Source organism: Tupaia chinensis, unplaced genomic scaffold (genome assembly GCF_000334495.1).
Source record: "Tupaia chinensis unplaced genomic scaffold, TupChi_1.0 Scaffold149831_1, whole genome shotgun sequence".
NCBI classification, from domain to species: Eukaryota; Metazoa; Chordata; class Mammalia; order Scandentia; family Tupaiidae; genus Tupaia; species Tupaia belangeri.
This window is the reverse complement of record NW_006209676.1, coordinates 1,163,638-1,187,644: the sequence shown is the minus strand read 5'-3', so window position 1 is coordinate 1,187,644 and position 24,007 is coordinate 1,163,638. Positions and strand designations below refer to the sequence as shown.

At 37.0% G+C, this 24,007-nt stretch overlaps 1 protein-coding gene across 1 annotated transcript in view; it reads right to left on the bottom strand.

Annotated features, from left to right (window-relative positions):
- The window catches only part of STAG1 (STAG1 cohesin complex component), a 314,569-nt gene extending 294,090 nt beyond the window's left edge, over positions 1 to 20,479 (bottom strand). The window contains 2 exon segments of the mRNA XM_027769480.1: positions 13,511 to 13,613; positions 20,406 to 20,479. Coding sequence (XP_027625281.1) covers positions 13,511 to 13,613; positions 20,406 to 20,434 — 132 coding nt within the window. The 5' untranslated portion in view covers positions 20,435 to 20,479.
- Positions 20,480 to 24,007: the final 3,528 nt, after the last annotated feature.

Genomic DNA, 24,007 nt, shown 5'->3' with positions numbered 1-24,007 from the left:
GGAAAGGTCAAAGCAATTAGTGCTCACAAAAACAAATAACTAAAACGTATCAGATAAGTAACTTGATGACACATGTCAAAGAACTGGAAAAGTAACAGCAAATACCAAGAGAAAATAATAAATATTAGAGCTGAAATAAATGAAATAGAGAATAAAAGAACTATAAAAAAATTAAATGAGGGAACCAGCAGTTAGCGTAATGGCTATGTCGCTGGATTCCCACGTAGTCGACCGCGGTTCGTGTCCCGGACCCGGTGGCTTAAAACTCACGCCGGGCGCGTGTGCGTGCGTGCCCAAGATCCCAAGAGGAGAATGGAGGAGAAGGGATTGCGGCGTGACCACCCCCCTGGGGGGTGATTTCTCGCTTTCTGTCTCTATGTCTCTCTCTGTCTGTCTGGCGAACGCACGCACCCTACAGTGAAAATCTCTCTCAAAAAAAAAAAAAATAAAAAATAAAAATAAAAAAAAAAATTAAATGAAACAAAAAGCTGTTTTTTCTGAAAGGATAAACATAATTGATAAAATATTACACACTAATTGAGAAAAAGGGAAAAGAATCAGATAAAATCAGCAACAAAATTGACAATATTACAACAAATCATCACAAGAGTATACCACGAGCACCTATACACCAACAAACCAGAAAAATCTAGATGAGATGGACAATTTTTTTTTTTTTGAGAGGTTTTCCCTATAGGGCGCATGCACTCGCCAGACAGAGAAACAGAAAGTGAGAAATCACCCCCCAGGGGGGATGGTCACGCCACAATCCCTTCTCCTCCATTCTCCTCTTGGGATCTTGGGCACGCACGCATTCGCGCCCGGCGTGAGTTTTAAGCCACCGGGTCCGGGACACGAACCGTGGTCGACTACGTGGGAGTCCAGCGACATAGCCATTACGCTAATTGCTGGTTCCCAGATGGACAAATTTCTGTGAACATATAACCTTCCTAGATTGAAACAGGAAGAAATACAAAATCTGAATAACAAGCAATGAGACTGAGTCAGTAATAGTCTTCTAATAAGGAAGAGCCGAGATCCCAATGGCTTCACTTCTAAATTCTACAAAACTTATAAAGAGTTAACTCTGATCCTCCTCAAGCTATTTAAAAACAAACAAAAACCAAACAAAAACCATTTATTTATTTATATACCTATTTATTTACTGTGATTTTCTTTTTTGTTTGTTTTATTATTTTTTTCTCCTGAAACTTTTTTTAAAATTAATTAATGTACATTCATCCCCTAAGCATCGTCACAGCATACAAAATGTGGTTTCCCATCTAGAATATATTGCATAGTGGCTTAATCATGGATTTTATCATCAATAATTTTCCATTTCTAGTTTCACAAGTATTTACCCTCTGTCTGACCCTCTGCCCTTTCCCACCCTCTTCTCACACTATCTCTGGTGTCTACAGTTGTCTTCCTTACGTTCCTTTCCCCCCAACATCACACAATTTCTTAAATAATCTAACTACTTTCAATAGCAAGTTCAGCTGGTAATTTCAAGAAAAGTAGTTTTGAATTTGTAAGGATATTTGCTTAAAACTTTAGAACTATTGGGTCTAGGATTCAAATCTCAGTAGGCCATGTGGGAATTCAGCATCCCAGTTACCACACTATCTGCTGTGCCCACTTCAAGCTTCTTCTTTTTTTTTTTTTTAAAGAGATATTTTTGCTATATAGTGCATGTGCTCGCTAGAGATATGGAGACAGATAGAAAACATAAAATCACTCCCTGGCGGGATGGCCATGCTACAATCCTTTCTCCTCTCTTCTCCTCTGGGGACTTGGGGTATGCAAGCATGCACACATATACGTCCTGCATGAGTTCTAAGCCAGAGGGTCCAGGACTCCCAACAGCTGTCGACTTAGTGGGAGTTCAGTGACATAACCATTACGGAATCTGCTGGTCCCACCTCAAGCTATTTTTAAAGATTCAAAAGAAAGAAACCCTTCCAAATTCATTCTATAAAGCTTCCATCACCTTGGTATAAAGAGGAGAAAGACATAAAAAAGAAAACTACAGATCAATATCCCTGATGAATATAGATGTAAAAATAAAAATCCTCAACCGGCATTAGCAAACTGAATCCAACAGCACATTATAAAGATTATACACGACCAGATAGGCTTTACCCCAGGGATGTAAGAATGGTTCAATATACACAAAACAATAAATGAATACATCACATGAAAAGAGGAAAAGATAAGAACCATATGATCATATCAACTGATGCAAAAGAAAATTTGATAAAATACAACATCCTTTCATGATTAAGAGACTCAGCAAAATGTATAGAAGCGGCATTTCTCAAGAGTAAAAGTTATATATTATAAACCCATAGATAACATCACAGTGAGTGGGGAAAAGCTGACCCCTCCTACACTACTAGTAGAAATGCAAATTAGTACAGCCACTGTGGAAAACAATATGGATGTTCCTCGAAAACCTAGAACACATTATCATATAACCCAATAATTCTATTCCTACTCCTTGATATTTATCCAAAAGATGGGAAAGAACTTGGAAGGACACTTGCATTTCCATGTTTTTGCAGCATTATTCACAATCACTAAGACATGGAAACAATCTAAGTGACCAAGAACTGATGATGACTGGTTGAAAAACTGTGGCACAAATACACTACGAAATACTATTCAGCTGAAGGAATAACGAGATCCTGTCATTTGATTAAAAGTGGACAAATACTGAAGATTTATTACTAAGCAAAGTATTAATAAATCAGATTTTGAAAGACAAACACTATATAACCCTGCTCACTATATGCCAAATGCCTGCACTCTAAGGTAAATGTAGGTACTATAGACTGTAAAGGAGGGGAGAAATGGTAGAGTAGAAAGGAGGGGCAAAGGGAAGAAACATTTAACTGACAAAAGAATAAAAAGTTTTCTGGAGCATTCCTGGCAGCACCAGAGCCATATGATTGTCCCATTTTAGATGAAGACAGAGTCGTTGAAGAGTTAGAAAATCACGGGAACCAGCAGTTAGCGTAATGGCTATGTCGCTGGACTCCCACGTAGTCGACCGCTGTTCGTGTCCTGGACCCGGTGGCTTAAAACTCACGCCGGGCGCGTGTGCGTGTGTGCCCAAGATCCCGAGAGGAGAATGGAGGAGAAGGGATTGCAGCGTGACCATCCCCCCTGGGGGGTGATTTCTCGCTTTCTGTCTCTATGTCTCTCTCTGTCTGGCGAGCGCATGCGCCCTACAGTGAAAATCTCTCCAAAAAAAAAAAAAAGAGTTAGAAAATCAAATGAGAGAAAGTGGTTATTGTTGATTACCATGGTTGTGATTTCTTCCCTGAACACTGGTTTCATGTAGTTTTTGTGCTAAGAACTGATCACAATATATTGTACAAAAGACTTGAAACAAGAGGTTATAGTGAAAAGAAACTAAAAGGAAATATTCACTGTGAGATTTTTCAAGTGCTTTATGAAGAAGCCACATCATCCTACAAGGAAGAAATTGTGTATCAGCTGCCCAGCAAATACAAACCAAATCTTGATATGGACTGAGCAGTGGATCAAAGATCATAATTCTTAACTTATAAAACTGACCACTTTACAATAAAAAAAAGTTTTCTGTTGAAAACTATTTATATGGTAATATTCTTGATTTGGTTGTCATATACTGCTTGCAAACTTTCAAAAATCATATTGTGCGCTACATAAATGCACAATGATTGAGCGTAAACAAGAAATCTTAAAGTAAAGGAGAAAAAAACCTGAAGTCAGCTCATACCACTCATACCATTCTTTCTCCAACTTGATTTTTTTTAGGGGGGGAGGGGGATGGTGGGTAGTTTTTGCTATAGGGCATGTGCACTTGCTGCAGAAAAAAGGATGACCTTGCTGTGATCCCTCCTTCTCTATTCTCCTCTCAGCATTTTGTACACATGTGCCGAGTGGGTTTTTCAAGCTACCAGTTCTGGGACTGAAACTGCACACCTGGCCAGCTAGGATCCATTTGCCTTAACCACTATACCATAGGAAGATCCTCCAATTCTCTTTCCATCCTTTCATATATTGTATTCTAGATACCCAACCCATTAATGTGTAGCACATGTGGGCAGTCATTGCTAAGGCCAGATAGAAATTCTGATCATCCTCCAGTTAAGTTAAATGTAGCTGAATTAGTTTCTGCTCAAATTAAATCATATTATGCTACATAGTAAAGAGGCTTAAATAACCCTACTGGAAAAATTTTGCACTTGATAGAGATAGCACCAGGGCAAGTGAGAGCCAGACAGGCACTGGGCCACTCTGTGCCTCACAGAGGAAAGATAACTAAACATGGGCAAAGGAGATTCTCAGAAGCCAAGAGGCAAAATGTCACCACATGCATTCTTTGTGCAAACTTGGTGGGAGGAGCACAAGAAGAGGCACCCAGGTGCTTCAGTCAACTTCTGAGTTTTCTAAGAAGTGCTCAGAGAAGTTGAAGACCATGTCTGCTAAAGAGAAAGGAAAGTTTGTAGATATGACAAAGGCTGACAAGGCTCATTATGAAAGAGAAATGAAGACCTGTATCCCTCCTAAAGGGGAAAAGAAATAGAAATTCAAGGATCTCAATGCACACAATAGGCCTCCTTCGGCCTTTTTCTTGTTCTGTTCTGAATATTGCCCAAAACTCAAAGGAGAACATCCTGGCCTATCCATTGGTGATGCTGCAAAGAAACTGGGAGAGATGTGGAATAACACTGCTGCAGATGATAAACAGCCTTATGAAAAGAAGGCTGCTAAGCTCAAGGAAAAATACTAAAAGGATATTGCTGCATAGCAAGCTAAAGGAAAGACTGATGCAGCAAAAAAGGGACTTGTGAAGGCTGAAAAAGGCAAGAAAAAGGAAGAGGAGGAGAAAGATGAGGAAGAAGAGGAAGATGAAGATGATAATGATGATGAATAAGTTGGTTCTACCACAGTTTTTTTTCCTCTTGTCTATAAAGCATTTAACCCCCTGTATACACTCACTCCTCTTAAAGAAAAAACTGAAATGTAAGGCTGTGTAAGATTTGTTTTAAAACTGGACAGTGTCTTTTTGTATAGTTAACACTACCGAATGTGTTTTTAGATAGCCTGTCCTAAGGGTATTTTCAGTAGCCACTAACCTTGCCTGGTACAGTATGGGAGTTGTAAATTGGCATGGAAATTTAAGGCAGGTTCTTGTTGATACACAACACAAATTAGTTATATATGGGGATGGTAGTTTTTTCATCTTCAGTTGTCTCTGATGTAGCTTATATGAAATAATTCTTATTCTGTTAAATGAATACCACTCTGCAATTGTAAAACAAACAAACAAACAAAAAACCCTGCAGCTATTTTGTTGACATTCTGAATGCTTCTAAGTAAATACAATTTTTTTCTTTTGGAAAGGTTTTTTTTTTTTTTTTTGCTATAGGGTACGTGCGCTCGCCAGACAGACAGAGAGACAGAGAGACAGAGAGATAGAAAGCGAGAAATCACCCCCCGGGGGGATGGCCATCCCTTCTCCTCTTGGGAACTTGGGCACGCACGCACATGCACCCGGCGTGAGTTTAAGCCACCAGGTCTGGGACTCGAACCGCGGTCAACTCCGTGGGAGTCCAGCGATATAGCCATTATGCTAACTGCTGGTTCCAGTAAATACAATTTTTTATTAGGAAAAAAGAAAACTTTGCACTTGTTATTTTTTTTATAAATACAATTATTTTTTTCTGTCTGTGCCAATGGCCACGTTCCTTACTTTATATTTAGGTTTCTGTTCAAATGGTATCTTCTTAGAGAGGCCTTTTCTAAACATCCTTTCTCTATTGGTCTCTGTCCCCTTAGTGAGCTTTTTACTTCATGGCAAATATTTTTATTATTTATGGTAGGGCATGGTCATGACTAAGAGGGTGAACACTAGAGTCACAATGCCTAGAATCAGGTCTTTGTCTCCCATTGCTCACATGATTACTTTGGTGAAGTTTCTAAAACTTTATGTGCCCAAGTTTCTCATGTGCAAAATGGAAGTAAAAATAGTACTTACCTCACAAATCGTTGTGAGTTAGTACAAAGCAGTTGCTATAGTACTTAGCATCAGTAAACATTCAATAAATGTTACTTATAATAATAAGAATTATTACTGTTTTGCATATTTCTTTGTTTAATGTCTGATTTCTCTCATTAAACTATAATCTTTTGGTGTTTTGTTTACCTGTGTATTCTAAGTGCCCAGAAATATTCTTGCTAAACATTATTGTCTAACGAGATTATTAATTTACTACTAGAATGAAAACACAAAAAGATAGTCACCATAATTAAAGAAAAAAAAGGAGATATTACAACAGATGACACAGAACTACAAAAGCTTTTATTAGAGATTATTATGAACAACTACATGTCGACAAACTAGAAAACCTAGAGGAGATGGATAAATTCCTGGACACATACAATTTACCAAGGTTAAGCCAGGAAGAAATATAAAGTATGAATAGACCAATAAGAACTAAAGAGATGAAATCATCAATAAAAGAGTTCCCTAACAAAAACAAATTAAATCCAACAATGGATTCATTAGTGGATTTTACTAATTCCTTTATAAACAGCAAGTATCAGTTTTCTCCAACTATTCCAGAAGATGCAAGAGGAGTGAATCCTCTAAAACACATTTTACAAGGTTACTACTACAGTGATATCAAAATCACAGAAGTATGCAATAAATGAATGAACTACAGACAGTATCTTTGATAAACATAGATGGAAAAAATCATACACAAAATACTAGCACGCTGAATTCAACAGCATATCAAAAAGACAATAAAAAAGACAATCAAAAAGAACTGGGACTAGTAGTTAGCATAATGGCTATGTTGCTGGACTCCCATGTGGTCGACTGCAGTTCAAGTCCCCGACACGGTGGCTTAAACTCACGCCGGGTGCATATGCGTGCATGCCCAAGATCCTGAGAGGAGAATGGAGAAGAGACTGTGGTGTGGCCATCCCCCGGGGGGGTGATTTCTCACTTTCTGTCTCTCTGGCAAGTGCACGCATCCTATAGCAAAAACCTCTCCCCCACCCCCAAAAAAAATTTTAAAAAAAAAGAACTTACTCCTGGGATGCAAGGTTACTTCAACATACTTAAGTCAATAAATGTGATACATCACATCAACAAAATAAATGACAAAACCTTTATGATCATTTTAGCAGCTGTATATCTTAGAATAAATTTGAGTACTGGAAAATCAAGTAATACAAACAGGCAGATAAAAAACATTAAGAGCATCCATTCTGAAAATAAGAAACTTTGGCTAGCAAATGGGTGACGTGAAGGCACTGGATCCCACATAGCTGGCGGTGCAGTTTGAGTACTAGAACTGACAGCATGAAAATCACAATGGGTACATGTGCATATGTGCCCAAAATCCTGAGAAGACAATGGAGGTGAAGGGACTGTGGCATGATCGGCACCCCTGGGGAGTGAATTCTTACTTTCCCTTTCTCTCTGCTTCTCTTTGGAGAGTGCATGCAGCCAACAACAAAAAGTAAAAAATAAAAAAAAACAAAAATGAAAGAAACTTAAAATCCAGTTTACAGATTATCAGTTAAAATCACAGAGAAATCTAAAGAATACACACACACACACACAAACATTCAGAACAGATAAATTCAGTAAATTATAGAATACAAAATTAATATACAAATATCAGTAGTTTCTGTTACACCAACAATACATTAGCTAAATTAAATCAAGAAATCAATCTTGGAACCAACAGATGCCATAGCAGTTATGTCGCTCGATTCCCACATGGCCAACTGTGGTTCGAATCCTAGACCTGATGGCTTTCTTTCTCCTTTCTCTCTCTCGCACTCTGGCTCCCACTACTCAAATTAAAATAAGTAAATAAATAAAGTTAAATAAAATAATTCTTTTTTAAAAATTGATGAAAAATTTGAAGGCAACACTAAAAAAGTAGAAAAATGTCTCACACTCATGGATTACAATAAATACTGTTAAAATGTCAAGACTAATGCAAACCCCATTGAAATACTAATGACACAATACTAATAAAGTTTTTATGTATGAAATCTCAAAAGACTACAAATATACTCTATTTTCTGTCCAAAATAGAAAAAGAGGTAGATATCACATTACCAGGATTCAAAATACATTATATATTCATTATAACTAAAACTTCATTGTACTGGTCAAAAATGGACACATATCACAATGGAACAGAACAGAAAATCTGGAAGTAAATCCACACACTCACATACAATGGATTTTTAAAAAAATTATTTATTGAGAGACCAGCAGATGGCATAATGTTTATATCACTAGACTCCCATGTAGTCGACTGAGTTCAAAGCCTGGACCTGCTGGCTTAAAACTCATGCCAGGCTCATGTGTATGTGTGTCCACAGTCTGTGGGAGAAGGGACTGCAGTATGGCCATCCCTCCTGGAGGGTGATTTTTCACTTTCTGTCTGTCTCTCCAGGCAAGCGCACGTGCCCTATAGAAAAACAAAACAAAACAAACAAAAAAACCCAACAACAACAAAAAAACTCTTTAAACAAATATTAATTTATTTAATTTTATCTGTCATTGTTATTTATTTTTAAATTTGACCAGAGAGACAAAGGAAAAGTGAGAAAGCAAATCACCAGGTCTGGGACTCGAACCATGGTCAGCCATGTGGGAGTCCAGCATCTTAACCCCACACTTTAAATGATTTTTGACAAAGGTCTCCATATATAACTGATTTTTGACAAAGATCCCAAGGACATTTAGTGGAGGAAAGGACAGACTCTTCATTAAATGGTGTTGAAAAAACTAAAGATCCATGTGAAGAATAAAACCAGACCCATATCTCTCAGCTTATATAAAACGTAACTAAAAATGAAGACTTAAATATAAAGACCTAAACCATTCAATTAGTAGATGACAACACAAGGTAAATACTTCAAGACATTGATCTAGGCAGACAACTTTTAAAATAACACTTTAAAAGCACAGACAATAACAGCAAAAACAGATAAATAGAATTACTTCAACCTAAAGAGTTTCTGACCAGCAATAGAAACAAATTTAAGGCACAACCTACAAAATTAGGCAAATTATATCTGACAGAGGATTAATAACCAGAATATATAAGGAACTCAAACTGCTCAGTTTCAAAATAATCCCTAGTAATCCACTTTAAAAAATGGACAATCAGGGGCCAAAAAGGAACATGAAGGTTAGGGCACTAGATTCCCACATGACTAACTGGACATTGAGTACTGGACCTGACAGCTTGCTTTCTCGCTTTCCCTCTCTCTCTGATCAAATTAAAATAACAATAATAATAATGAATAAAATTAAATAATTCTTAAATTTAAAAAAAATGGGCAACTGATCTGAACAGTTTTCAAAAGAAGACATACAAATGGGCAACAAATACATGGAAAAAAATGCTTGACATCACTAATCATCAGTGAAATCCCAATCAAAACGAACAATGAGGTATCGGCCAAACAAGTTAGAACGACTATTATCAAAATGCAAAGAATAACTAATGCCTGTGTGGCTGTGGAGAAAAGAAACCATTCATGTACTGCTGGTGAGAATGTAAATTAGTACATCCATTATTGAAAAATAGTATGAAGGTTCCTCAAAATAAAAAAGTAGAACTGCGTATGATGCAGTAATAGAAGAGATACACGCTTTCTCCTGTTTACTGTAGTACTCTTCATGAAAGCAAAATAAGGACTGAACATTAATGTCCAACAACCAAAGTAAGAACAAAGAAAATGTGGTATATATACACATGGAATATTGCTTAGCTATTACCCAGCAATTGGAGGCAACATGAAAGAACCTGGTAGAAATAATCTATTGATAGATGAAATAAACCAGACACTGGGCACTGAAAAAGACAAATATTGTATGTTTTTACACAGTGGAAGCTAAAGAATTCGAATGCATATAAGTGGAGAGTGCAAAGGTGGATGCCAGAAAGGGGAAGGATGTAGGGATGGGGAGAACTTAGCTAATAGAAGAGTGCAGGTGGATAAATAGATTGAGTTCTAGAATAGTACATATAGCACATTAAAGTAACAAAACCTGGGGGCCGGAAGGTGGCATGGTGTTTAAAGTGCTAGACTTTTACGTGGCTGCAGTTCAAGTGGTAGACCAGCCAGCCTGCACTCTCTCTCTTGTCAAATTAAAAAATAGTAATAATGATGATAAAGAAAATTAAATAACTCTTTAGAAAGAAGCTAGAGAAAATTCAATATATATACATATATATATATATATTTCAAAATAGAAGAGTGGATTTCAAATGTGCAATACACCGTAATGATAAATGCTTGAAATAAAGATATGTTTATTGTCCTGTTCGATCATTACACAATGTGTACATGTTTTGAAAAACCAGTGTACCTAAAAACACGTATAACTATTAACTTGAAATTATAATAAAAAAATTTGAAAAAAAGAAAGGAAAATAATCTTGATCATAATACTAAGTCCTTATGATACAATCATGCACTGCTTAATAATGGAAATTTATTTTGAGAAATACATTAGGCAATTTTGTTGTAGAAAAATCACATAGTATACTTACATGAACCTAGATGGTTAGCCTGCTATGTACCTAGTCTAAATGGTATAACCTAGGCTAAAATCAGTAAGTTAATGGAGTCAATACTGTAGGCAATTTTAACACATGTTAAGTATCTCTATATCTAAATATATCTAAACAGAAATGGCAGAGTAAAAATACAATATAAAAATTAAAAAATGGACTGGCTCTGTGGCTCAGTAGTAATGTACGGCTCAAAAAAAGCTAGATCATACGTGGCAATTATAGTTCAAATCCCCAGGCTAGTCAGACTGAAACACACTGGGCACCTGCTCAAGTATCCAAGATCCAATGGACTAGAGGATGGCAGGAAGGGAACTATGGTGTGAGTAGGTATAATTCCCTCCCTCTTTCCTCCTCTCTCTTTTTCAAGAGTATACATACTCTATCATGAGTAAGAAAAAAAAATTTTCCAAAAAGACAAAAATCTACACTACTTAAAAGGGCATATACAAACGGTGCTTATAGGGCTGAAAGTTGCTCTGGGTGAGTCAATGGATGAGTAGTGTCAGTAAACAGGAAGGCTTGCAACATTAATGCACATTACCATAGATTTGTACACATCGTACACATAATGTGTACACATTGTACACATTACCATAAATTTATAAACATTGTCTACACTAAACTTAAAAAAAAAACTTTCTTCAATAATAAATTAACCTTAGCTAACTCTAAGTTTTTAATTTATAAACTTAAAAATTTTTAACTTTTGTATGAAACACACTTTTGGCACTTAGCTTGAAACACAAATACATGATACAGGTGTACAATAATATTCTCTTCTTTTTTGGAGGGGGAGGGAGAGGTTTTTGCTACAGGGTGCATGTGTTCACCAAAAAGACAGAGAGAGAGACAGAAATCACCCCCAGGGGGATGGCCATGCCACAATCCCTTCTCCTCCATTCTCCTCTCAAGATCTTAGGCACACATGCCCGGCATGAGTTTAAGCCACCACCAGGTCCAGATCTTGAACCGCGGTCAACTCCATGGGAGTCCAGCGATGTAGCCATAATACCATCTGCTGGTCCCAATATTCTCTTCTTTATATCCTTATCTATGAGATTTTCTTTTTTCTATTTTAAAAATACTTAACTCTTTTTTTTTCTTTTTAAGCTTTTTATTAAAAATTAATATAAACACACACATTACCCTAGGGCTAACTCTGGGTTCAGAGTCAAGATCACTGTCACTGTCTTCTATCCTCATTCCTTGTCCCACTGAAATGGCCATGATGAATAATACATGAAATTAAATCAAGCACAAGTGAAAGTAAAACCATGTTTTTTGGAGAGGATTTTTTTTTGGCTATAGGGCGCGTGCACTTGCCAGACAGACAGAAACAGAGAGATAGAAAGCGAGAAATCACCCCCCCCAGGGGGGAATGGCCACGCCGCAATCCCTTCTCCTCCATTCTCCTCTCGGGATCTTGGGCAAGCATGCACACACGCCCAGTTTTAGTTTAAGCCACTGGGTCCGGGACTCGAACCATGGTCGACTACATGGGAGTGCAGCGACATAGCCATTATGCTAACTGCTGGTCCCAATAAAACCATTTTTATCTAAAAAGATAGAGAAACATTCAGACAAATAAAACTTTTTTTTTGGGGGGGTGGTTTTTTTGAGAGGTTTTTGTTATAGGACACATGCGCTCACCAGAACGACAGAGACAGAGAGACAGAAAGTGAGATATCACCCTCCAGAGGGGATGGCCATGTCGCAATCCCTTCTCTTCCACTGTTTTCTCAGGATCTTGGGCACGCACGCACACTCGCCCGGCATGAGTTTAAGCCAGTAGGTCTGGGACTCAAACCGCAATCCACTACCAAAGAGTCCAGCAGCGAAGGAGAAGGGACTGTGGCATCGGCACTTGCTTACTTTCCCTCTCTCCCCCTCTGGCAAGTGAACATGTCCTATGGCCACTTTAAAAAGAAAGAATTAACATGGTAAAGAAAGGGAGGGGAAGTGGAGAGAGGCAACAAGATTGGCTTTGACTTGATACTACTGGAGCTGAGTAATGATTATTTATGGAGGGTTCATTATACTATTAAGTGAACTATAAAAGAAAGCTAAGATTACCACAAGAACTTGTATAAAATAGAAAACAACTTGCTACCAGCAAACCGTACCATAAAAGTGAGTGCAGAGTAGTATACATCTAAACCCCTTGACACACTGATACTGGCTGACAGCTTATGCATACTTAAATGATGAATGTTGCTCTTAGAATACATAAAGATATCCTACTAAGTAGGGTTATCTAGAGCTCTTTTAAAGTTCTTGCTCATGTTATCAGTGAGAGTATATTCTGAGACTGGTCCCAAACCCCACACTAGTACAATCATGTGTCACAACATCGTTTCAGTAAACAGAAAAAAACATTTAGGATGGTGAGACAGTAGGCTATACCATTAGTATAGGCTGTAGTTAAAATACCATCTAGATTTACATAGGTACATTCTATGATGTTCACACAATGATGAAATCATCTGACAATGCATTTCTCAAATCTAACCCCTTTGTTAAGCAGACATGTGACTTTACTACCAAAATACACTTAACAAGCTCACAAGAAATCAGAGTTGCATCTGAAAAGTAAGGTAGTCTTAACTAACTATACCCCATTCAATGTTAACCATCTCCTTTATGTCTTTACATGGGCCAAAATTTATTTGAAGTAAGTATAAAAACATTAAAGATACTATAGTGATTTCATTTTCCTGATCACTGACAAGCCAATTTATGAAGCACAATTTCTATGAATCTCTCCTGTGTCAATGGAATTTTTTTTTTAAAAAAGGAAAAAACTAACAGTACTAGTACTAGAATTAACAAACAGCTGAAATCAAGCCTATTTACTTGGTAATTATTAAAGAAACAAAGGCAAGCAAAATACATACTGGAGGCCTGCCAGGACGACCCCTTTTTCTTTTTCCTTTGACCTCTGTTTCTTCCAGTTCGCTGCCAGCATCAGAATGGGCAGTAGTTTCATTAGTTGAATCCCTAGAAAATGTTATATTATTTTAATGAACAATTCAATTAACAAATACATTGTAGTTCTTTTTATTACTATTCTTACCTCTTGGAATACAGCTAATTAGGAGTGGTTTATATTTCTACCTTCAAGAAAAAAACTCTTCAGAAACCAAAAATAATATCCTCACTGCCTAATATCATATGACACTGAGTGAACTTAATCCTCCAAATAAACAGAGAAATAAAGAGGAGGACATGACAGTGGAAATAGCGGCTGCTGTCCTACAGATAAATGTTAAACACAATTGCAAAAGAGTAATTCTTCAATATAAAAAGATGAAATTCCTTGGGAGGAATTTTATTCATTCTATGAAATCATAAAAGTCCATGGTATGCTACTAAATGTTTTAACATCTGGTTCTTCAAAAAATAAATGCACATAAGTTCTAAAAGCTACTGATACAGAGTATATACTACACATACCATATAAAAACAATAATAAAATACACAAATCTTTATTGTAAATGCCATTAGCCAACTAATTCTTAGAAAACAATTTTGATAATTATTGTTAAACTTTTATCCACAAAAGCCTGCGACTGCAAATGATAAATGAATAGAAGGTTCTGACATGAAAGATGACTGATATTTTTGTTTACTTGATAAACACAATGCAAGTAAAATGACAAAGACATTTGTTGGAACTTCACTTGGTAATCAAGAAGTTGCTTGTGAGCAACTTCATTGCTGAATCCATCAATAGTTTCCAAATACTAGAACAACACTTCATTTGTTTTTTCTAGCATTTATAATATAATGGCTATAGACAATTTGATATACCTTTATGTTTAATCTGCATTATTAACAATTTATTGCTTTCCTAAGTATACATGAACAAATCAATAAAGTAAGCCAATTTGGAGCATTTACTAATTTTCATGCTATAAACACTCCCCCCATGGCCAATTTCAAACTATCAAAATGGCATCACCAAATCCAGAAAGATATACAGTAGTACACAGTTAAAATATATTGCCAGCAGACAGATGTAATAGGTCTAAGTAACAACCTGAGGATCACAGACTACAATAATATGAAAAGTAACTAAGGAGGGACCAAAAGGTGGTGTGGTGGTTAAGGCACTGGATACTCCCATATGGTCGACCACGGTTTGAGTCCTGGACCTAGTGGCTTGCTTTCTCACTTTCTCTCTCTCTCTCTGGTCAAATAAAAATAAATTAATGAATATTTAAAATTAAATAAATAATTGTTTTTAAAAATACTAAGTAGGAAATGATTACTTTTGATATTTTAAATTACATAATTTAATTCTTTATAATAAATATATTGTGCTTAACTGGCTTGTAAAATTTGTGAAAAGGTAATATTTGGCTCTCATTACCTAATACGGGCTCCAACACAGGTCTGAAAAAAGTACAGACATCATGAACAAGAAATAAATGAAGAGCCTAATTCATAATCTATTAGTTATCAACTTGTTTCATTGAAAGCTCTTTTTATAATACAATAGTTCCATTATCTTTGTGCTCATTACTGAAAGCTTGATTTCTTTTTTTGTTGTTATTAAGTTTGCTAGAGGGCACATGCACTGGGGGGAGCACCCCCTGGGGGGTGGTCACACCCAAATCCCTTGTCCTCTAGGGATTTGGGGATGTGTACACACACACACACACACACACACACACACACACATGGCATGTTTTATAAGCTACCAGGTCCAGAGCTTGAACCATGCAGACAGTCATGTGGGATCTAGCTGCCTAACCACTATGCCACTGGCTGGCCCTAAAGCTCAATTCTTAAAAATCTGTTCTTCTCCCTTTATACTATACTATGTTGGAGATCTTATTAACTTAATGTATAGCTTCTATGCAAATGACTTCCATACTAGTCCTGCTGTTGTGACATAGTAGTAACAAAAGTACCCTGCAAGGCTGGAAGCCTTAGGGCTGCCCACAGGTTCAGATCCACAGGGCACACATGTGGGGTACCCAGGATCCTGAAGAATTAGAAGGCTAGGAAAAGAGAATTGAAATAATTGAAAAATAATAAATAATTTTGTAAATACTGTCCAAGGGGCAGCACATTTTTTCTTAAAGGACCATACAATAAATATCCTAAGCTTGTCTTATTTTAGGTCTTGAGGTTTCTGTAGCTACTACTGAACACTGATGTCACGACATAAATGCATCCAGGGACAGTATGTAAATGAATGAATGTGGTTATGTTCCAGTAACATTCTACTGACAAAACAAGCGCATGAGCCACTGGCAATAGTTTGTCCATCCCTACTCTAGTCAATTTTCCCTTTTTTTTTTTTTTAAGAGAGATTTTTGTTATAGGCCACGTGCACTTGCCAGAGAGACAGAAAGACAGCGAGAAATCACTCCAGGGGGATGGCCATGCCACAATCCCTTCTCTTCCATTCTCCTCTCTAGATCTTGGGCAAGCATGTAAATGTGCCCAACATGAGTTTTAAGTCATTGGGTCCAGGACTCAAACCGCGGTAGATTAAGTGGGAGTCCAGAGATGTAACTGTTAGGTCTGCTGGATCCATCTAATCAATTTTCTTTGTCTCTAGTAAAGAATAATAAATCATATTGCTTTTTCTCTTCACTATCGTCCAAACAGACATTAAGAAGACATATTTACAGTGTGTCAGTTTATATGTTATCTAGAATACATATGCACAAAAACCTTGTAAGAAATATATTAGCATCTTGATTAAAGATGAGGAAATGAAAGATTGGAAAATTTGATAAACCTGTCCAATGTCACACACTGAATAAGTGGTAGATTCCAGTTATATCTCAACGTAAACTTGAATTCTCTATCTTCATATCAGGATACTAAAATACGAAGATTATCTTGTATGGACAAAATCGACCAGTGCTTCTGATGCTTAGAGAGATCTCTAGGCAACTATAGAACAGGCTGGTTCCACATATGTAAGTGATACATTAGTAGAACTGATTTATACTAGAGAAATACAGTTTACTGACAAAAGAAAACACAAAAGTACAATTTGTTTAATACTCAATAATTCCACCAACTACAGCAAGCTTAAAAGATAAGAGTACTGCCAGAGAACAGCTAATACACTCTCATTAGTGTGTGTGTATATGTGTGTGTGTGTGTGTATATATATATATATATGTTTGTTTACAGGACATATAATAAATTTGGCATCTTTTAAAAATTCAAGCAATAGATAAAATATAAAAATGCAAGTAAGTTTCACCTCAACCCACCCTAACTCTGAATCCCAATCTCTACAAAATTGTGCTGTTAACGGTATAAAATCCAGCCTTAAGTATTTAGACTTTTGAAGATGGACAGATGTAGATGAAACACAGATTCAGCAATAGGTATATAGAGAGTATATCTCTAGAAAAGATACAGAGGAAATGCTGGGTCAAGTAGTATGCAAATTCAACTCTGACCAACTATTCAGAAACTCTGTTCATATTTATAATACTACTGGACACATGAGGCCAGTAGTATTATAAATATGATGGTTAAGGGTGGTTAAGGGTGCTGGACTCCCACATGGCCAACTGTGGTTCGAGTCCCAGACTTGGTGGCGTGCTTTCTCACTTTTCCTCTTTTTCCCTTACGCTCTCTCTCTCTTGGTCAAATAAAATAAAGACTAAAAAATAATAATTAAAAAAAATTACTGGGCACAATAAGAGCATGAAAGAATTTGATAAAAATTATGTTGCTCCTAAAACTCTCTAAACTCTGTCATTGTTACCACTTTAGTTCAAGTTGTCAATCTTTGGCCTAGATATTACAATGTCCTCCTCCTGATAGGTCTCCTTGTTTCTAGTATTGGCCTTCCAATCTAATCACTATACTACATTCAGATTGATTTTCTAAGTATATATCTAATTATATATCTTTCATGCCACACTGGCTTCTCAATGTTCCTAGAGAAACACACAACACACAATTTAGCATGACTTAGCAGGTCCCAGTAATGATACTGTCTCTCCCTACTCAGAAGCCTTATCACATGTCTCTATCCCAATCCTGCAAAAAGTATAGGTGGGAAAAAGGCTATTTCAGTCCCTCAAATGTACCATGCTTCTTCCTATCTTGGGGACATTGCACTTGCCATTGCCCATGTTTGGAACTAATTTCCTGTTCCCTTCTATTTCCTCAAGCCTAACCTTCTCCTTGAGACCTCAGCTCAACTTGTCTTAGAAAAATAGACTAAATTCCCAGGTGTGTGTCCATTTTCCCCAAATCCTCTAGAATGGAGAAGGGATTGTGATGTGACCATCTCCCAGGGGAGTCATTTCTCACTTTCGCTCTCTCCCCCCATCCCCCGCCCCATGAGTGCACACCCCCACCCCATGAGTGCACACCCTCTATTATAGCAAACTAAAATGAAAAGAAAAGAAAAACATACTAAATTGAGTCGGTCCTATTGTCTAGTGCTTAGGAGAGTAGGATCCCACATGGCTGTTTAGTAGTAAATAAATGGATTGTTGGGTAAGTCATGACATGTTTTTCCATGTTCTTCCAAAGTCATTTATTTACATAAAGAACGAAGATCAATCAATGATATATTTATTGCCCATTTTGTTTGGTAACTTTTTGCCATCTTACAGTGAGCTTCATAATTTCTTGTTTCTAGAAGGACCTATAATTGGCAAAATACTGAACTTATAGCCTTACAGCCTCATCTGACTTGAATGTTATACCATGCAAGGAGTTTTGAGGACAGTGAAACCAGTGTAATTCCGATGGCACAAAGTCAGGTGAGTACGGTGGGTATGGCAACACATCCCATCCAAGTTTCAATAATTCCTGACGGGTGCATGTGGCCATACATTGCCGAGATGGAACACAACTCCTTGACAAATAAAATGAGATTGGGACATTTCTGGATGATGGATTTGTTCAAACTATGCAACTGCTAACATTCCACTGATTGTTTGGTGCCTTGGTAATCAGAAAGCAGGATACCTTTAAAATCTCACCACACTGAGAGCACAACCTTCCTCTGATGAATGTCTGTTTTCAAAGTCATTTGAGGCGAATAATCATGGGACCAAGACCATTTGCAAACCACATTATTGTAACCAATTCACTTCTCATCACCAGTTACCAGTCACTTCAAAAAATAATTGTTTTCCTCGCATGTAATGAGCATATCACAGATATTTACATGTGTCGTCAAATGAAGTTCTTTGAATTCATGAGAAACCCAATTATCGAGCTTCCTTATGTATCCCAGCTTCTTCAGGTGGTTGTGACACTTGAATGATACATGTTCAATGTTTCTAAAATCTCTCAATTCATGTAACATGGGTCTGACTTTATCAATACCTTAATTTGTCATCATCAATCTTGGCGGGCCTCCCTGACCAAGGAGTATCGTTGAGATCAAAATCACCAGCACAAAATTTCATGAAACTCATGAACTGTCACTGGCACTGACATTCTTGTAGAGTATTGTCACCATAAACTATATGCAACTTTTCATAAGCCTGATATGTGTTCTTCCCTTTACTTAAGTAAAACAGTAAAATATAGCAAAAATACAATTTGTTCCTCCATGTTCAATTTGTCATGGAATCTCCAAAACTCAACCAAATTGCTTATTTTTTTTAGTGAAGCTAGAACTGTCCGTTGTCAAATGGCACGGCAATAACATAGATGGGAAAGATTCTAGTACTTCCAAAATTGAACTACCACCATCTGTTGCAAAAATGCATCACGACTTTGCCAACAACCTAATCATTTAATTTTTATTTTCTGTATTTGGGGAAAAGAAGAAAAGATGTTTTTTTAAGCAGTTAAAAAAATTTGAACACCTTTGTTTTTTAGAACTCTTAAGAGGGAAAAAAGCAAGCCAAGAAAACAATAACCTTAATTCTATCTTATAGCACCAACAAATCAAATGAGATGCCACCAAAAATGCCAACTGATTATGTACCATACATATTATTTTATAACCATAATGGCTCAACCATCTCAGTCTCAGGGAAAAGGCTGATTATTAATGAAGGAGCTGAGGAAAAGAGACAAAGAATAAGAGTTTCAACAAACTTCCTTTTATAAATATCCACAAACTGGGACCAGCAGTTAGCGTAATGGGTATGTCGCTGGACTTTCACATAGTCGACCACGGTTTGAGTCCCAGACACAGTGGCTTTAAACTCACGCCGGGCCCGTATGCATGTGTGCCCAAGATCCCAAGAGGAGAATGGAGGAGAAGGGATTGCGGCGTGGCCATCCCCCTGGGGGGTGATTTCTCGTTTTCTGTCTCTCTGTCTCTATCTATCTGTCTGACAAGTACATGCACCCTATAGCAAAAACCTCTCCAAAATAAATAAATAAATAAATATCAACAAACTTTATTTTATAAATGATAAAACTAAATAATTTAGGCTGTCCAGGCAATAGTCATATCACACTTGTAGCACAAAGCAGCAAAAAACCAGTATGTAAAAGAATGAGTGTGGCTCTGATCCAGTAACATTTTTACAAAAATAGGCAGCAAGCCAGGTATGACCCATGGGTAATATTTTGCTGGTCCACGATACAGGACATTAACATCTTTTTTGTGAAGTATCAGAGAACATGCTAACATTCCAAAAGCAAGGGTCATGAATAGCTAAGTATACACAATAATAACTATATTTCAAACATATAGTCCCTATATCAGAGAAAAAAATCTGATGTGCCTCATTGAAGAGCACATTTCAAACCACAAGTGAGATACAGTAACAGATGAAATATACTGCACATATTTTTCTTCAAAAAATAAAAAACTGCAATACTTACTGTAACACTGGTAACTCTGAAGTAATCATTGCTGGAGGGGTTGTTTCACAATACAGCAAAATAATTAAGTGCTGTACAATTCAAAACTTTAAAACAATCTCAAAGGTAATCTGTTAATTAAGAAAAGAAAAGAAAATTATTTTAAGGTAAAATGAATACTACAGAATACATGGACTACAATCAATCAGCACTACCACCACTTGCATTACTTAGTATTTACCAAAATGAGTTGAAAACTGATGTTCACACATAAACCTGTACATATATGTCTAACACATCTTAATTTATAATTATCAAATACTGGAATCAATCAAGACCTCCTTCAGAAAGTGAATGGACCATGTATACTGTGGTACATCCAGATGAATATTATTCCATGATAAAAAGAAATGAGCTATCTATGGGGCCAGCAGGTGGCATGGTGGTTAAGGGTGCTGGACTCTCGAATAGCTGACCACAGTTCAAGTCCCAGACCTGGCGAATTGCTTTCTCACTTTCCCTCTCACTCACTTTTTGTCACATTAAAATAAATAAATAAAGTTAAACAAAATAATTCTATAAATAAAAATAAAAATAAATGAGCTATCTAGCCATGGAACAATATGGAGGAACCTTAGTACATATTGTTAAGTAAAATAATCTAATGTGAAGAAAAAAGTAGATATTGCTTTTCCAGCTGTCATTCTGCAAAAGACAACGCAGACAATAGAAGGATTAGTGACCATTAGGGGAGTGGAAAGGATGGATAGGCAGAGCATAAAGGTAATTTTTAGGGTAGTGAGATTATTCTGAATATTATAATGGTGGATACATGTAATTATCCATTTATCAAGACCAATAAACCAAGAATAAATCCTAATGTAAACTATGAACTTTGGGTGGTAATGACATGTCATTTTTTTCTTTTAAAAGTTATTTATTTATTTAATTCTACTTGTTGTTATTATTTTTTAAACTGACAAAGAAGAAAGAGAAAGTGAGGAAGCAAGCTGTCAGGTTCAGGACTCGAAATACGGTCAGCCATGTGGGAATCCAGTGCACTCAATCACCACACCACCTGCCAGGCCCGGGAATGACATGTCAGTTTCCATTCATGTTAACAGTAGGCAAAGGTGAGCATGTGTAGGAACAAGCAGTAAGGGAACCTTCTGTACTTCCCCTTCAAACTTGCTGTGTACCTAAAACTACTCTTAAAAAAACAAAAGTCTAGACTCATCCCAGGTGGCACAGTCTATAGCACACTGCAGTGCTGAAAGTCACAGAGTCAAATGCAGGTTCAGATTTCAGCATCTGCTTGAATACAAGCCAGATATGTGCACAAGAACCTGAAATCCTGAGGAGTTGGAAGGCTGGGGAGAGGGAATTATATAGTATGATGAGGCCTTGTATGGCCTTCCCCCACCCATACACATATACGTGGATACACATGTACTATCATAAAAAAGTTGTGATGAATCCTAAATCTTTTTCTTATCCACAATTTATAATAGTTCCCAATTCTTATGGCCTCATTCTGTTTTCTCTATAAACTTCTGCTAAATTCAGTACAATATGAAGTCTAATGTTTTTAAAAACAGGAGATGTAGAATAGAGAATCCAAGACAGGCCATGATATGCTATCAAATGGAATAACATAAGTACAATTGGAATTTCAGACAGAGAGAATATATAAGGCAGAACAAATATTTAGAGAGCTAATAGATGAGAACATTCAAATCACAAGTAAAATATAATAACAGATGAAAGATAAGAGAAATACCAAACAGGATAAATGTCCCAAAATACACAAATAACTAATAACCAAAGTTAAAGGGAAAATTGGAGGAGGGGAGCTATAGAAAAAGAACATATTACATACAGAGAAATAAATATATGAATTGTATTAGCTTTTTATTTGAAACTATGTAAGGTTGAAGATGACGGAGTAACATCTTCAGGTTGCCAAGAGGAAAAATATAATCAAATCTAAATCTTACACCAAGCTACAAATGATTCTAAAACTAAAGAGAAGAGTGATATCCTGGGTAATGGCAGAGTAGGAAGCTACAAGAATCAGTCCCTCCAGTGAAGCAATTCAGATTGGCAAAAATTGACCAAAAAATCAACTTTTACAGAAATCTCATCAAACACAATGTACAACAAAAAGAGTAGTTACTAAATATGTAAAGAAAGCACCATAGCACTTTTGCCTGCCTACCATTTTCTATTCCCAAACCGAATGACGACAATGGGCATGACAAACTAAATTCATAGTGTATCTTGCTGGGGGGTGGGGTGGGGCAGGAGGAGCAACATAGACCTTGTTCTCAAAAATAGTGGCTGTAGAGGACAGCAGGTGACACCGTAGTTCAGGTGCTGGATTTCCACGCAGCAGACGACAGTTCCAGTGCCGGGCCCAGCAGCTTAAAATTAGCAACAAATGAAAAGATAAATAAACGTTAAAAAGAAAAAATTTGAGGTTGTAGGGGGCATGGTAGTAAGGCACTGAACTTCCACATGGCAGATCACGGTTTGAGTCCCGGACCTGGCAGCTTGGAAATCATGCCAGGTGTGTGTGCATCCAAAATCCCTGGAGGAGAATGGAGGGGAAGGGATGGCGTGGAGTGGCCATCCTCCTGGGGGGTGATTTCTCATTTTCACTCTGTCTCTATTTCTCTCAGGCATGTGCACACACCCTATGGCAAAAATCTCAAAAGAACAAACCAAAACAAAAAAAAATGGTTATACATTTTGAGGAGCTTGTCAGTCTGTCAAAAGGATTTAAATATGTAGCCTACACTTAGTGCCTACCAAAAGTCAGCACTCAGGACAAAACCAGAAAATCTGAAAACCCGGGGCATAAAGAGTCTGAGGAGAAAGCCATGTTACAGAATAAGAACTTTGAAAGACTACCATATATACTAGGAAATCTAAGGTACAATATGCATGTCTGGGACTAAAGGTATCCTCAGAGAAGGTCTGAGAGTATAGGCTTTATGTCCAGTTATCTTTTAGTTCTGTGAAAGCAGAAGGTGAACACTAAGGCATAGCTGCAAGCAAGTGGCCTGGTTATTAAAGGACTATTTCAGCTAAAAGTCAATCTGCAAACACTGGAAGTTTTTATTGTTTTGTTTTTACTCTTCTGTTTTTGACTCCAGTTCTTTAAAAAAAAAAGAAAAAAAAATGTCAGGTTACTAAGAAAATCGGAGTGACCACACATAAGGAGGAATACATTCACAGCAATAGTTGAAGAAGTCACTAAATGAAGATGACTACAGCCTTTGATGGGCAACAACATCGAACTCTGGGAAGGTGGGAAAGAAATGAGTCCCAAAGTTAAACCATCATAATACTGAAAATATCTAGTTTTGTTTGTTTGTTTTAAAGAGAGATTTTTTTGCTATAGGGAATATGTGCTCGAAGGAGAGACAGAAAAAGACAGAGTAAGAGAAAGCAAGAAATCCCCCCAGGGTAGATGGCCACACTTCTCCTCCATTTTTCTCTCAGGATTCTGGGGACGTACATGCATGCACACCTGGCATGAGGTTTAAGCCACAGGGTTCAGGACTTGAACCACAGTTGACTACAAGGGAGTCCAGCAACTTAACCATTCATTCCGCCAT